Below are 15,488 nucleotides of genomic sequence, written 5' to 3'. Positions count from 1 at the left end.
AGGCCAGACTGTCAAACCAGGCAATCTGCCCAGGGTACTGAGAGACAAGACTTGCCAAGAGAAATGCTTGCTCCAGAGATCTGCTCCAAAGCCTTTGAGATGTAATTCCCTTTCAATGATCTAATGTGGATACAAAAGGCAATTTCAGGAGGTGGGTGCAGAGGAATAATGCTTACTGACAGGGATCTATTAATAGGGAATGTATCCATAGGAAGACTCTATCATAAAAAACACCACAGCTTTCATTCTCTTGTGTATAACATCCCTGGCAAAAGCCAAGAGATCGTGACTGTCAAGAAAATACAGAAGATATTTTGGTAGTGGTTACGAATTTCAAAAACACTTAAAAGCAGACTACACTTATTTTTTGCCTCAGAACTGATATTCAGTATAGAGTGGTTGATTTACCATTCTATAAACTCCACTGTCATTACAGCTGTACTAGCATTTAAGTATTGTGTCACTGTAAAATACTTGAATATCAATAAAAACATCATATACTATTATAAATCTCTTTCCCCTTTCTGTGTAGGAATCATCTACGCGGGCAGCAACACTGTTATAATAAAATATTTGGGGAGGAGGTTATCTTTAATTACATTGAGATGCCAAAAACTGCATAACTATCATATGAAGAGGCAGCAAATATTTGAGTATAATAAAATGTATTCTAGGCCTAAATCCTAGGCTTCTAAATAATTTAAGCATATTTAATTTAAGCATATTTAAAAATTATTTCATTTCACAGCACTATGGATGAAAAAGGTTTGCTCCCAGAAACAGCATCACTTATGCATGCAGTCAGAAAGGTAATAAGAGCAATACATAATGTCCTTTAAAATAAATCAAAGCACTAGACTAACAAAATAACAAGAAGATCTGAGTTGCCTTTATTAAACTAACATTAAACTAACATGTGGGGGAACTGGTTTTTGCTCCCAGGTTTGTTTTGATGTCTGTAAGACAGAGACCTGCTCATTGTTAATGTGGCATTGGAGAATTATCAGCAGGCTCACCAGAACCCTCCTTGGTGCCTGGAAGTTATCTATGTGCTCACAGGAACAAGCCAGTTACTGTGCTAGAATCACAGAATCATAAAGATTGGAAAAGACCACTAAGATGGTCTTGCAGCGCTCCGTCACCTCACTGTAAAGAAGTTCTTGCGCACACTTGTGCAGAACTTCCTATGCTGCAGTTTCTGGCCGTTTCCCCTTGTCCTGTCTCCACACTCTGCTGAAAACAGTCCGGCCTCGCCATTCTGCCCCCCACACCTTAGATATTTATAGACCTGCATCAAGTCCCCTCTCAGTCTTCTTTTCTCAAGGCTGAACAGACCCAGTTCACTCAGCCTTTCCTCGTAGGAGAGATGCTCCAGGCCCTTCACCATCTCTGTGGCCCTCCGCTGGACTCTTTCCAAGAGATCCCTGTCTTTTTTGTACTGGGGAGCCCAGAAGTGGACACAGTACTCCAGATGAGGCCTTACCAGGGCAGAGTAGAGGGGGAGGATCACCTCCCTCGACCTGCTGGACACGCTCTTTTTAATGCACCCCAGGATGCCATTGGCCCTCTTGGCCACAAGGGCACACTGCTGGCTCATGGCCAACCTGTCATCCACCAGGACACACAGGTCCCTCTCCGTAGAGCTCCTTTCCAGCAGCTCATTCCCCAGCCTGTACTGGTGCATGCAATTATTCCTCTCTAGATGCAAGACTCCACACTTGCTTTTGTTAAGCCTCATCTGGTTTCTTACTGCCCAGCTCTCCAGCCTGTCCAGGTCTCACTGAATGGCAGCACAGCCATCAGTTGTGTCAGCCAATCCTCCCAACTTCGTATCATCAGCAAACTTGCTGAGGGTGGCCACTATCCCCTCATCAAGGTCATTGATGAAGATGTTGAACAAAACCGGATCCAGTAGCGACCCTTGAGGAACACTGCTGGTTACAGGCCTCCAAACGGACTCTGCACCACCAATGACAACCCTCTGTGCTCTGCCAGTTCTTAACCCACCTCACTGTCCACTCATCTATCCCACACTTCCTCAGTTTTGTTATAAGGACGTCGTGAGAGACAGTAACAAAAGCCTTGCTAAAATCAAAGTAAACTACATCCACTGCTCCCCCCCCCCCCAGCCAGTGACAACATTGCAGAAGGCTACCAGGCTGGTCAAGTATGACCTCCCCCTGGTGAACCCATGCTGACTACTCCTGATCCTTTGGATCCATCTGCAAAAAATAAGTGGTTACGAGAATGAAGTTCATTATTTTCTATCCATCCATTTAACCACCTGAATAGTTAAACCAAGTTCACCACTGTAGGTTATCTCAAACTCTGCTTCAATTGCCATTTCTCCAAAACCACTATGAAGACTGTTCACTTTTCCTTTCTTTAGATTGAGATTTGGATGGAAAATCCTGGCTAAGCATTAACCTTAACACTTTGCTCTGAAAGCGATAGATCAAGTACAATCACTACAGCCTGTTTCAGAAGCAGTTTCAGAAATCACTGTCAGTAGAAAAGATGCATCTTGCACTTTCATGAGTTTCCTGATGAGTCCAGCTGTCAAAAGGAGTGGGATTTCACTGGAATTTTAGACCAATTTTACTGAGGAATAGAAATTATTTGTCACACATAAAAACAATAAACAGGCTTTTTTCCACAAATATCATACTTCCTCTTAAGAAGTTTCACTATTACATGAATGCAAATCTCTCTTTGACACAGTTCTCCACTTTACATAATATTTCCCTTTCTTTCTACTGGAAATGCATTTTATGAATCTTATATTCTTATGAATCTTATACATTTTATGTTATCTTAGATTCTCATTTGTTTTGTTTTTACAAGTAACAACTCACTGGAAGCTTTTGAAATTTCCTCAGATCAACAAATTCATTCAGGCATTTTTCTTCCTCACAGTTGTTTTCAGCTTATGAATTTCCAGCATATAATAGGCATTCTTATTAATTCCTAAATGCATGACCTTGCATACTGAACTATTTCAATTTCATTCTATTGCTATTGCTCCAGTTCTCAAGGTGACCCATTCCTTCTGCACACTGATGATTGCTCACGACTTTTGTGATCAGTGCATTTCATCATTTGACTCCTGCCTCTGTGCCAAGGACTCTGATAAAAATATTAAATAAAATTGTTCCAAATTGAATCCTTTGGGGGCTCTACTGATGGTCTCAGAATATCATTAAGCCTTGCACTTTAATACTAATTGCATTTTATTATTTACATTGTAGCAGCAATACTAGACTCAACCACCTTCCACCACTACGCACATATACACACAGTAGAAGATGGTTCTTGTCCAGAGGAGACAACAACTTAAACTAGTAAGATAACTGAGAAAGGTTGGAAGTAGTATTCAAAGCCAATGCCAAACAAAAGCACGTAATTGCCCAAGGAATCCAACACAGATCTGCTGGATGCCAGTATGGTGTTATTATGAAAAAGCAATCTATCTTCTCTAAAGCATTACTCTCTTCATCAAAAGAAACATGGCACTTACAGGTTTCGAAGTCATCATTTCTGAAACAGGTAGGTTATACATTTAAAAGGATAATTTAATATAATATAGTAATGAATCCTGACTATGACATAAAATGATTGACATTATCACACCTAAGGAAGCAGGCCATACCTTTGACATTTATCATCTGACGATGTACTGCACTGCAGGGCATAGATAGGGCAGCCACACACACTGCTCTGAAACACAGGAACCAAGCTCAGACCATTGAGGTGCAGTAAGAAAGGACAAACTGATCCCCCAACTTGCCACTGTGACCAGAGAAGTAAACAAGCAGCAAAGACACCTAAAGCTGGGGGTCTGAATAGACATGCTGGAGTGAGTGATCGTAGTGAACACTTCATTGTTTAGTTTTGTTGCTGTTGTCACTACATTCTTTGCCTCAAAGTCCTGGGCTCCCAGATGGCTTAACAACACCAACATGGTTTGTATGCTATTCATCCTGTAATTGAACTCATATTTCTATGTTTCCACCACAGTTCTTTCTCTTGCATTTTGAGAAGCCACAATCCAGCTGATCTTAGGGCTGTAATTACTAAGCATCTGGCAAGGAAATGAATAGTGCTACAGATTATTTCCTGCTAAACCTATTTTAACACCTGAAGAAATATCCGGAGTGTTGGTTTGACATTCCTCAAAAAAACAGGAACGCTGTCACACCAGCATTCTCTGCATCTGTTGAATGAGATTCCTAAATATTTAATAGAAAGATTTTTCAACGTTAGTTTCAGCTTTTTTGGGAATTTTTTTTAAATTCCCATCCTTTTTTTAAACACCATCCTTCTCCAATAGTAAATTGATTTGATGGCAATAACCATAACCACCGAATAACTTCTAATTGTTAAAGTTTTGCAACCAGCAAGTATTTAAGGAATATATCATTAAGTTTTTCCCTGCAGTTGTCATTTTATACTTTCTTCAAATTAGTGGCAATGTTTGAATTAATTTTAAACTTGATGAATTTATTGAAACATTCACTTTGCTACAAACTTTGTGAATATGCCACTGATAGTAATAAAAGATTCCAAATGTTATCTACAGTAGCATTCTCTGCAGTTTGCTCTGAATGACAAACATAAAGGAACTGAAATCAGCATGTATGTGTTTTCCTGGCATTTGGAATCTGCATTTCCACACTGTGGGCATGATGTCAAAATATAGTGACAGTGTGAATGCTTCCAAGAAAGCAAGCCTACAAGCAGTAAGCAAGGAACCAAAAAAAAAAAAAAGAATAAATTTACTTCTTGTTTTCTCTTTTTTAATAGATTTATCACACATCAGTAGGCTGGTTAACTAAATAAAAGATCTCCAAAAGCTACTGAGAAGCCATCTTGACTACGATCCTAAAGTAAAACTGACAGAATTTCTCTACTACTTATGGCTTATACAGAAATGTACTCAGAGTGCTTGACAGACATCAAATTTATCCCGCTATATATTAATTCTAATTGACATAGGGATTCAGACTGCTCTGAAGCATACCTGCTACAAAAGTTAAGTGTCTGTAGCACCTTTGTACTGCAGGAAATACAGTTAAGCACAGTTTGTTATTTTCATGAGAAGGTTCTTTCAAAGATGTTTTGTTAAAGGTGAAAATTTGACTCAAAACATCCTGCTTTTTATCTTGTTGTTCAGCGTTATCAAACACTTAGTCAAGCAAAAAATGTTGTAGTTGAAATTTCCCATTTACATTTTTTTTATGATAGTTACCATGATAGCCAAAAATGTCTGTCTCCATAGAAGTTATCAGTTGCCACTTGTTTCACTAAAGTTTCCATATGCAATACAGTAGGAGCACAGTGCTTACTTGCTCTCAAAGGACCAAAAATTTGGGTTGTTCACCAGGCTGGACACTCTGATTTCTTTCATGGTCTGACACTAATATTCTGTAACCTACAACCTTATATCCAACATGGTGTTACTGCCCTACCTAAAGACACAAGCAGTACAGAGTGTTAGTAGTGCGGGATCTGGACTTCCTGCCTGCCTCTGTAATGACCAACCAAAGCAAGCTTTCAAGGATTAGGTTCCCAAAGAAGATATATTTTTGGTATGACAGTGATGCACGTGGCTTTAATGGACAAATAAAAATTCTGTCTGAAGAGAATATTTACAAAGTATTCACCATGCAAGACACGGAAGCACTCAGCAAACACAAAGACAGTGCCAACTAGTCAGGCTCCATTTTGTATGCTTTCTCCTTTTCTAGGAAAAATGCAAGTGCAAACAACATCATAATGCACGGAAGGGCAGGAAACAGTAGTCCAATGGGCAAATTAACCTATTTTTTGTAGGTCTTCCTTTAGCTATGGCACACACAACACTTGTGGTTCTGATGAAGTCCTGAAGCATTCAACTTACAGTAGCAGGGATGTAATACTCACTATCCACATCTGTCTCAGATGGATCCTGTGACAGAGATTAGCTCAAGGAACAGACAACAGATGCACCTCTGCAAAGCCATTTGGCACTGGCATTGTTTGCATCTGCCTAAGTAGCTTATTTCCTATATAATCGGACTTACCAGCTTTCATTGTTACATTATCCATATACTACTTTCAGGTACCTGTACTCAAGAAATTGTTAAAGACTTCAGCATTATGATCATTTTTGAATTTTAAAATTGTCTATACCATAAAATGCTGTAACCTTTGTAATATCTCTCAATGAGGACTATGGAAACAAATGTTTCATTTCAATTTTAATTTGTATTAGAAAGGTGAGTGTTCAGTGAGGTAAAGGCTTGCTGCAGAGTGTGCAGGAGCAAGTTCTGAGCTCCACAATTTCAGGCATTCAGTCAGCATGAGAATCTCTGCATTCATCTGTACTCAGTTCAGTAGACTACAATTTCTTTTGCAAACATGTGGTTCAAGAATATAATAAAAACTTTGATTCATCTTTGTGTCAATTAACAGCAGATATAAAATTCTTGGCCATTATTTTTTATGCTCTACAATTACTTTAGAAACACCTTATTAGTTACATTTGCTGAAAGAGGTTTATTTCTTACCTTTCTTTGTTTCATTTTTGTCCTTTTTTTTTTTTTTTTTTTTTTTTTTTTGTCCTTCCATTGAAGTCCATAAGGGCTTCTTCGCTGTTATCCCTTGCTGCTGACTCTGAACCACACCTGTGCTTTAATACTGGTGGGAAGCCACAGAATAAAAGTCAATACTAAACACTTTTATTCTACATTTCCTGATCTTGCTCTTGCTAAAAATATCTCAAGCCAGAAAAAAAATCAATAAACACATTTTTTTTTAACATCATGGCTTTGATTTTCATGCTCCAAAAAAAAAAGTCTGAAAAGCAATTGGCTCCACTTTATGCCAGATATAGAGATGAGAAATTAGTAGGTTCCACCCTCATCATCTCACGTGACAAGAATGCTGAATGCCACTGTGAATTAAAACTCCACCTGCCTCCTCCACCAGCTAAAAATGAGCCCATTTGGTGTACATTTAGTGAGGAGAAGAAGAAAACAAGCATGCAGCAAGGATTTGACTCTTCTTCCAGTGCTCATTGCACTGTGGTGGCTAGTGCTCAGCAGTCTGTAAGGAGGCAATTCCTACCCAAGTCACTTTGATTAAAGAGGAATTTTGCCATTAACTTCATGAGTCTTAGATTACTCAGCTCTTTGCGCCCCTTTTTCTTTACATCCCTTCATTCCTTCCTTTCCAGTCTGCCTTCCTGCTTTAGGGCTTTAATAAAAAACAGGATTCCAGTTTCATCAATTCATTTTCCTTTCTGTATAGAATGGAGTTTTTTTTCCCACCCTCACTACTATATAAAGGGATCCTCCTTGGAATTGTGTCTCAAATCTTTGCTTCTGAAATCCATGATTCAGTGGATTAAAAAAGATAGGGAGCTGTATTTTAAGAAACAGTACTAATTTTCAAATCTTCAAACTGTCATACATAATATAATATTGCACTGGATTTTGTGAGGAACATACTTACTAGCAATGGACAAATCAATCGTATACAATGAAAATAAATGAAAAAAATCCACTAAACTTGGATTTGATTTTCTGAAATTTTCAGTTCATTCAAAAACGAAGATGCTGAAGAATTTCTCCAGCAAGGATGACATCCGTGCACATGAAGTTTTATTTGTGAACTTCTGACATCTGTGAACACATTCGCCTTTCAGCTGAACGTTTGGAACAGACTCTTAGTTCCTAATCATTAAGCTCAGCAAATACAAAACTGTATGCACACACAAGTCTGCATTTTCAGATATCAGAATCTTTATGTGCACACATTAAACGAATTACACTTCTTTTATACATAAGCAATAGGATTTTCATGTGCAAAGAATTTCCGTCTCCCTCTAACATAACAAAACAAGGTTTAAAATGTTTTCTCCACATATAAGTAGCTACTTAATTAAACTGAAAGGTTCACCTAAGCAATATAGCAGTTCTAATTTTTATTACATTGTTCTGTTGCTGACAGTAAGGCAATCTTTTAGTAGCTTGTGAATGCAGATGTTGGAAACGGGATTTCGAGAAAAACATTGCAGGACAGACGTTATTTTGGATGGATCCTACATTTTTGGCAAGGGAGTTCATTTTTTCTTCATTTTCTATTTTTTTTCTATTTATTTGCTACGCAGGAAGTTAATCCATGATGGAATAATAATGAAGAAAACAGTACATGCAACATTTTAAGTAAAAATGCCATAAACTAACTAAATTGGTATTTTAATGATTCATTGGTTTTGGATCAAAGGAAGTAAGATGGTGGATAGTTCAAATGTATTTTCAGGAGCTAAAATAAACTATACCATTTAGATTTCATGCTCAGCAATGGCTAACCTACTTCTACAACATTTTTTCCAAATCAGATTCCAATACTGTATGCTTGTATTACTATAATATTAAAAAAAAGAAAAAAAAGAAAAAAAAAGTGTTATTTATGCTTAAAAATAAATAACCTTTGGAAAATAAACCGACGTTTAAAGCTAAAATACATGCAAGGCATTTCCTGCTTTTATTTCTTTATCTTTAGACATCTTTCAGAATATCTTAATGATTATTTTGAATAAAGTCATATTTAATAGTAACTCAGATGGGTTTCAGAGAACACGCTGTAAGTGAAATCAAATTTCAACATCCATTATGTTAATTCAGTACACAAATACTAAGGAGTTTTCTATTTGCTCTCTTTAGGTATTAGTTTGGAAACAAAGCATAACCAACACCTCTAAAAACTACTTGCTTGTGTTGTGTTGGATCACCAATTACTAAATAATGTTTTTAGTAAAGTAGCAAGATGAAGATGACCTAATTTTACTATATCTGAGTGCCAAAGATCAAATCAAGCATATATCAACACTAACAAAAGCTACAGTCCTACGGCCAAGCTGTTGCATATTTCATTACAGTGTTTACTAAAATACCATAACGTACAGAGGATCCAGTATAGGTGACAACTCTGTGACAAATCCATAACGCAATGTCTGTAGATGCTAATCATAACTGAACAAAATCACAAAATAATCCAAATAATTTCTTACGAAACACCATAAAAACGGATTGCATAAACTCTTACTGAGAAATAATTAGGTAAAGTTTCCCACTTACCACTATTTGAGGTCAGAAACGTAGTTGGTATCTGACTGCATGTGGAGGTGTACAGATTGACAATGGCTGGGGATTTGGGAAGTGGTTTCCAGCATTCCAGCATTCCAGTAATGGAGTGAGTTGCAGTTGTTTCAGACATACAACACCAGTGTTTCTGGACAGATACACCTTACCCAAGGTATACACTCACACACTACACAGCTGCCACTAGGCCCCAGTTTTGTGACGCACCACTACACCCTTGGCAGCAGATTAAGCCTTTCTGCCAAGCAGCTGACAAACTCAGGAAACCTGCCTTCCAGTTCCCTCACACCCTGCCATGACAACGGCTTGAGCCCAAACCATCAGGCCGTGCCTAGCACCAGGAGAGACAGTCAGCTGCTCATCAAATTGACCTTTCCTGCCTCCTCTGAAGGAAAGGTGTGGGTTAGATGGATACCTCCTGTGGCACAGTCTGGCCTGAAGGATCCTGTCTGGACTGCATTGGTGGCTTAATGTATGGTTCTCTGAACTCAGACATGAAGACTGAAGACACCAAAAAATCGCCACTCTAATCAAAACAGAAATGCAACACTGTAACTTTTAACTTATGCTACTATCCTAAGACCAGCTTTGAAGCCATAATTAAGCAATAAATTACGTTTATGGCTTATGCCTGATTAAATTGTTAAGGCTCTGGCAATCGTCAGTAGCAAAACACATGGTGCTGTACTGCTCTGCAGCATCTCTGGATCTGGCTCCAGACTGTTTTAAGCTCTTGGGAAAGAAGAAATATGGAAGTGAAAACGATGAAGAGCAAAAAGGTTGCATTGAGTGAAAAAAACAGTTTTTTTGTTTTGTGTTTTTCTTTTTTTTTTTCTTTTTTCATGCAAAATGCTTTCATCTTTCCAAATTTTGGTGGAATAATGGGGTACAGAAAGAAAAAGCAAGAATGGGGTTATGAAAATGCAAGAGTGGAAAAGGGTACATTACCTATTTGATCATGACCCACAGCAGGACTCTGCAGGGCACAGAATGGCCACAGCAGGCTGTTAAGAAAACTTGTATTCGTGCAGACCTCCAACAAAAACATGACTCATAATATCCCTTCCCTTTATGTTTTTGGATCTTATTTCCTCTGTAACTAATGTATCACGCCCCTGAGGTGAATGCTTTTGTTGGTACAGATTTTCTTCACCAGCTCCCTCTGGAAATTGGCAGGCTAAGGGACATTTTAGTTATCACAGTTCATGAAGCACCAAGAAATCAGATCTTGAAGGTAATCAATTGTAATTATGTGAAATCTTAAGCTGCATCCAGCTCTCCTACTCTGCTCATGCTACTGTAACCTGCACAATTTCAGTGGAATATATTCTGATTCACATCATTAAAAAAAAGGTCAGAATTGACCCTAAAATTAAGCATCAGGGAACACAAGAAACTACGCAAGAAAAAGAATGTATTTGAGAACATTTTTAATAAATAATGTGACAAAAATTACTTTTCTGATTATTGGATCCTCAGTATGCAAAATTATGGCTAAAATATGAGGTTTCTTACATGAACGTAATGAAAACATTAATCACATGGATTGTTCCTTTAGTACTGCACATCCTTTCTATGTAACCTTTCTTTAAAAATTAGCTAAATGAAAAATTTCAGTCCTCGGTAAACACCAAAACACTTTTTTTTTTTTTTTCTTTTTCTTTTTTTTTTTTTTCCATTGGGGCTAGTCCTGATAGTTGTCAATAAACAAACACATATTTTTCCATTAGCACCAATGACAGAGAAATTTTATAATTACAAAAAAAGGTCATAAATTCTACAGACAGAGGACATCATTTGGCAAATCCGATGCAACTAATGCCTCTATTCCAGCTTTATTGATAATCCAATGTTGAGAGGCCACAACAAAACTGAGAATTTTCTGTAAGTTCAGGAAAAGTGAGAAGCGTTCTGATTATGGCCCATGTTTAGGTTTGTTACTTTACCATCTGTCACCATTCAAATATTCCCAATACAGACATAGAGCATTAACAAAAAAACAAAAAGTATCCCAAAGAAATGCTTAACATTTTCAATAAGACAAAAAAAAAAAAAAAAAAAGGTTAATAGTTACAATGGTTTACAAACAAAGTTTAGTGATTGTGCTTTTAAAACCAAAAAAAAAAAAAAAAAAAAGATAAGCAGTGCATTACAAAAAACATAACCGCCAAGATCAAATGAAACTTGTTTAAGTGGCACTTCTTTAAGGTGAATTGACACAAGTAGAGGTCTGAGATTTGGGCCAGTAACAGTTAATGATATTATTCAATCTTTATTAAAAATGTCCATTGCTTTTCTTGCTTACTTTCATTAGCACTGTTGAGGCTGAGAATTAGAAAACGTTTCCAATAAACTTGCACATGCCATGATGAACAGCATTCACATTGCCTTACCTCCTGTCCATCCCAAGGGACATTTTTAATAAGAATGTACTTAACGTTGAAAATGGAAAGACAAAGTACCACAGGGGATTTAAAATGAGTACGTATTTACAATAAGAGCCACCTCGTCCTGAATTGCTATCATTTGTATTTGTAAAACTGTATCTGCTGCAGAAAGTTAGCAAGAGACTGTCAAAAAAACAAGATACATGCTCTGTATTGAAATTGCAAGATGCCATTTGACTAACAGCAGACTACAGTAAAATCGTTAGAATAAAAGAATGCTCTCCACAATATTCACTTTGTGGAAGTTTTCAATCAACGCTGTATTACTTGTTAGGCTATCAATTGGCTCGTCGATGTACCAGCAGTGCACTGAGCACTGACTGTCAGGGGAGGAATTTGGGGATCCCAGGCTTCTGCTCAAATCCTGAAGCAGCAGCTGACCTACGTACCATGAAGAGCAGCTTACCTGCCTTCTTGGGCAGTGAAGGTGATGAAACATCCTGGAAAAAGCAAGAGCTGTTCCTAATAATGAGGGTTTACAAAGAAAGAATAAAGTAAAAACTAGTATTCTGATGGCATGAAAAAAAAATTAAAAATTGTACACTCTGATTGCACTGAACATTATTTCTGGCGTCAAACATCATCAGACTTGAGGCATCTTAAGTGATTTTTTTTTTCTGATTAGATTTCAAAAGCCTGTTACAGTACATGTTGCTGTCTTCAGCTTTCTGTTTCCTGTATGAAAGAAAGAAAAAAAAAAAGACATCAATGACTATAAGCTAGATTCTATTATTTAAAGTTTATTTTACATACTTTATAGAGATTCGACTTTAAACAATAATTACTACTTTTAAGTACGTGTGGCATTATGACTGCATGTTGCACACTCCTTCTTCAGTCAGGATTCAAACTGAATTAATATCATGAAGCAGGAAAAAAAAGGAAGAAAAAGCTCACAGGTCTTCATATTTACTAAAACATAGAAATAGGAACTTTCAAACACTGTGAAAGGCAATGGCACAGTGTTCATAGATGAATTAATGCCTTTTGAATTTTGACTTTTGAATGAACCTGAATAATGTAAAGTGTACATTCAAATATTTTATTTCTGCAAGTTCTGTTCTATAAGTTTTAGTGTGGAGACAGTTATTCCATGCAACATCTTGCTTTTATGCTCCTGACACATTCTTAAAAATTATTTTCTGGGTTTACACATGCTGTTAATAGACAGTAAAGGGACTGATTTTCCGAGGAGAACATTTCGAGCGAAAAGTTCCTTTTTGGCATCTAAGAACAGAAAATAAACTTGATCTATTTATGGTCAACTATGGTACAACTGCAGTTACCTCCATCTCATCTTCTTCTTCTTCTCCTTGTTCATATGCTCCCAGTACTTGCATTTCTGCAACATTTCTTCGGGCTATATTTGCTTGATCTGCCCTCTGTCTCCCTCCTGATCCTCTTGAAGACATAGAGCTGGAGGAGCTGGGATCTCTGGGATTATTTGATGTTGGAAACGTTGGTCTAGAATATGGCAGGATGTCCTCTGAATAATCAAATAGACACATTGTTATGTTTACAACCTCAGAGATATTGTGATCTCAAAATTTTTGCACATGGCTGATTTATTTTACTTTTTATGATCCTCAGTAGGTTTACAGTGACACCTGACAGGAATATGAAATACACTGTTTCCATAATAGCATTATAGAAGCTTTCTTGAGGAAATTTATAATATTCATGTAGTAACGTTCACCACAAAAAAACTAATTCAAGATTAATGTCCACTTCATTTCAATTTATGATCCCTGCAATGCTCTCTAAGAAAATGAAAAAAAAACAACCCTTGCAGTATATTTTCAATATGACTGAGTAGGAGGAAATGACAATACATGCATGCTATTTCACTAGAACGAGAAGTTCGCTGCATCTCGATATTAGACTCTGTATTTCCCATGCTGAGTTTGAAACAAAGAGGCATGTTTTTAAGTCTCAGTGTCATTCTGAAAAGCAGCATTCTAATAACTTTTACCGATGGTAACCTCTGTAATCAGTAACAATCTGTTACTAACGCAGCCTTTAAACCAATTTACTACCTAGTCATCCCTGATACTGATCTTGCACGCTTTTAGGAAGACAGGACCAGTGCATTTGTATGAACCTGTGTTGAAAGCTTTAGCGAACGCTTGTTCTACTTACCTGCAATCTTACTAACTTCCAGAAAAAGAGATTTGATTGATTAGATCTGATACATGACATTTACTACTTATATCTAATGCATCAATACCCTGGCATTCTTATTTTTTAAAGAGGATAAGGCACGTTCCTCCTTAATTAAAGAAAAATGAGCCAAGCACCAACTTTTTGGTAGAAACATTAGATATTTGACTTGCAGACATACTATCTCACTTCAGCCAGTTCCTCTACAAACTAGAGTAAATTTAGATTAGATACAGATAGATTCTGATCCTAGACAAGGACATTGATCCTTATGACTTTCAAGGAATATTTCTTTTTGGGCTTCAATCAGTGTTAGCTTCAAGATATCATGGATGATATGATGGATGAATAAGGAGTACAAAACGGAAAAGCTATGTTTTTCATAAGCTCTTGGTTGCATTTTACTCTAGTGAGAATCTGCAATATGATCTGTATTACCAATGTACATTTAGAGGTAAATGCTAGCAACTCTGTAGATAGAACTTCATTCATGTATGTGTGAGAGAGACCTGGAAAGAGTTAGCCTCTTCCCTACAGTCAACAATGCAGTGCTTCATTAAACCCACAGCATGCAAAATAACCTTGAAGAAGATGAGTTTTTGCTGGTGTGCCTTCTCGTTTCGGTGCTTTACTTCCTCGCAGTTTCCCATCACCTTGCTGTTCCTGTGATTCTCTCCGCTCTCCTGAATTTGTCCGCATGTCCGAATGCTGTCTCCCATCCACCCCGTCCCTCCCCTTGTAGCTCACTCCTTTTCTTTCTGCGGATCTGTCTGTCCTCGGTTCTATAGAAGCCAGTTTTGGTAACATGACAGGTCGCACCTCCAGCTGAGATTTGGACTGGGCGGTTGGTGATTTTATAGCGGGAGGTGGCACAGGAGGGGGAGGCAAGTCTACAGAGTTAGAAAAAGAATAATAATTAAAATGACATCACACATTAGTAAAATTAGAAATAATATTTGATGTCTGCTGAAGAAACAGATGCTCTATTTACTTTCAGCTCTCCCTCTGTCCTTCTCTCTTAACCTCAAGAAGTATTATATTACTGTTATAACTGCTGATGGGTTTTTCCAAACATCAACCTGTAAAAATGCAAAGACCTTCTCAAATCATCTTATTTTCTTAAAAATAATTACAAAAAAACAGTTGTAGTAACTTTAGGCACTTTAATATCAGCATATCTGCTATTATATTTGCTGATATTTAGCATTTTTGCAAAATTCATCCAAGAAACCAACAGCTTTTGCTATACCTCATGGTTTTCAACATATTGAGTGCTAAAACAAGTCAGCTGGGCTAAAGAATGTACAGACACTGCTGATACATGTAGGGATAAACTGCTTTAATTACCGCATTCTTTTTTCAAGATAATGACTTAATTTTAACATGCACATTTTTGACATTTGCATGTCATGAGATATAAATCCCCCCACATTCAATCAAAGAAGTAACAACCTCTCAACAAGATCAGAAAATAAAAAGACACCTACTCTTTCCAGTTTGTCCATTAAATTAGTACAGCTAAAAGAGTTCTAACATTTTATGTAATTTTAAACAGAATTTATAAGGCACACATTTCAATTTTCTATTAATGTACTAAATCTAGGAAGCACAAACAGTTAATCTGGATATAATAGTGCTCTGTGGCACACAAAGTGTGAAGGAAAATAAAACAAGGAAGTGACAATATTGAAGTGGTTCAGAACAAAACTGTAGTTTCAAATCACACAGATATAAA

At 37.1% G+C, this 15,488-nt stretch overlaps 1 protein-coding gene across 1 annotated transcript in view; it reads right to left on the bottom strand.

The window, feature by feature from the left end:
* Nucleotides 1-10,625: 10,625 nt before the first annotated feature.
* ROBO1 (roundabout guidance receptor 1) overlaps nucleotides 10,626-15,488 on the bottom strand; it is a 606,013-nt gene continuing 601,150 nt past the window's right edge. The window contains exons 29-31 of the mRNA XM_042809975.1: nucleotides 14,335-14,643; nucleotides 12,880-13,079; nucleotides 10,626-12,268 (exon numbers count right to left, since the gene is read on the bottom strand). Of these exons, the coding sequence (XP_042665909.1) occupies nucleotides 12,254-12,268; nucleotides 12,880-13,079; nucleotides 14,335-14,643 (524 nt within the window). The 3' untranslated portion in view covers nucleotides 10,626-12,253. The remainder of the gene's footprint in view (nucleotides 12,269-12,879; nucleotides 13,080-14,334; nucleotides 14,644-15,488) is intronic.

This window comes from Centrocercus urophasianus, unplaced genomic scaffold (genome assembly GCF_019232065.1).
Source record: "Centrocercus urophasianus isolate 14NV4802_14NV808 unplaced genomic scaffold, USGS_Curo_1.0 seq_12, whole genome shotgun sequence".
In the NCBI taxonomy this organism is placed as follows: Eukaryota; Metazoa; Chordata; class Aves; order Galliformes; family Phasianidae; genus Centrocercus; species Centrocercus urophasianus.
The sequence above is the reverse complement of the archived record's forward strand: the minus strand, read 5'-3'. Positions and strand labels throughout refer to the sequence as shown.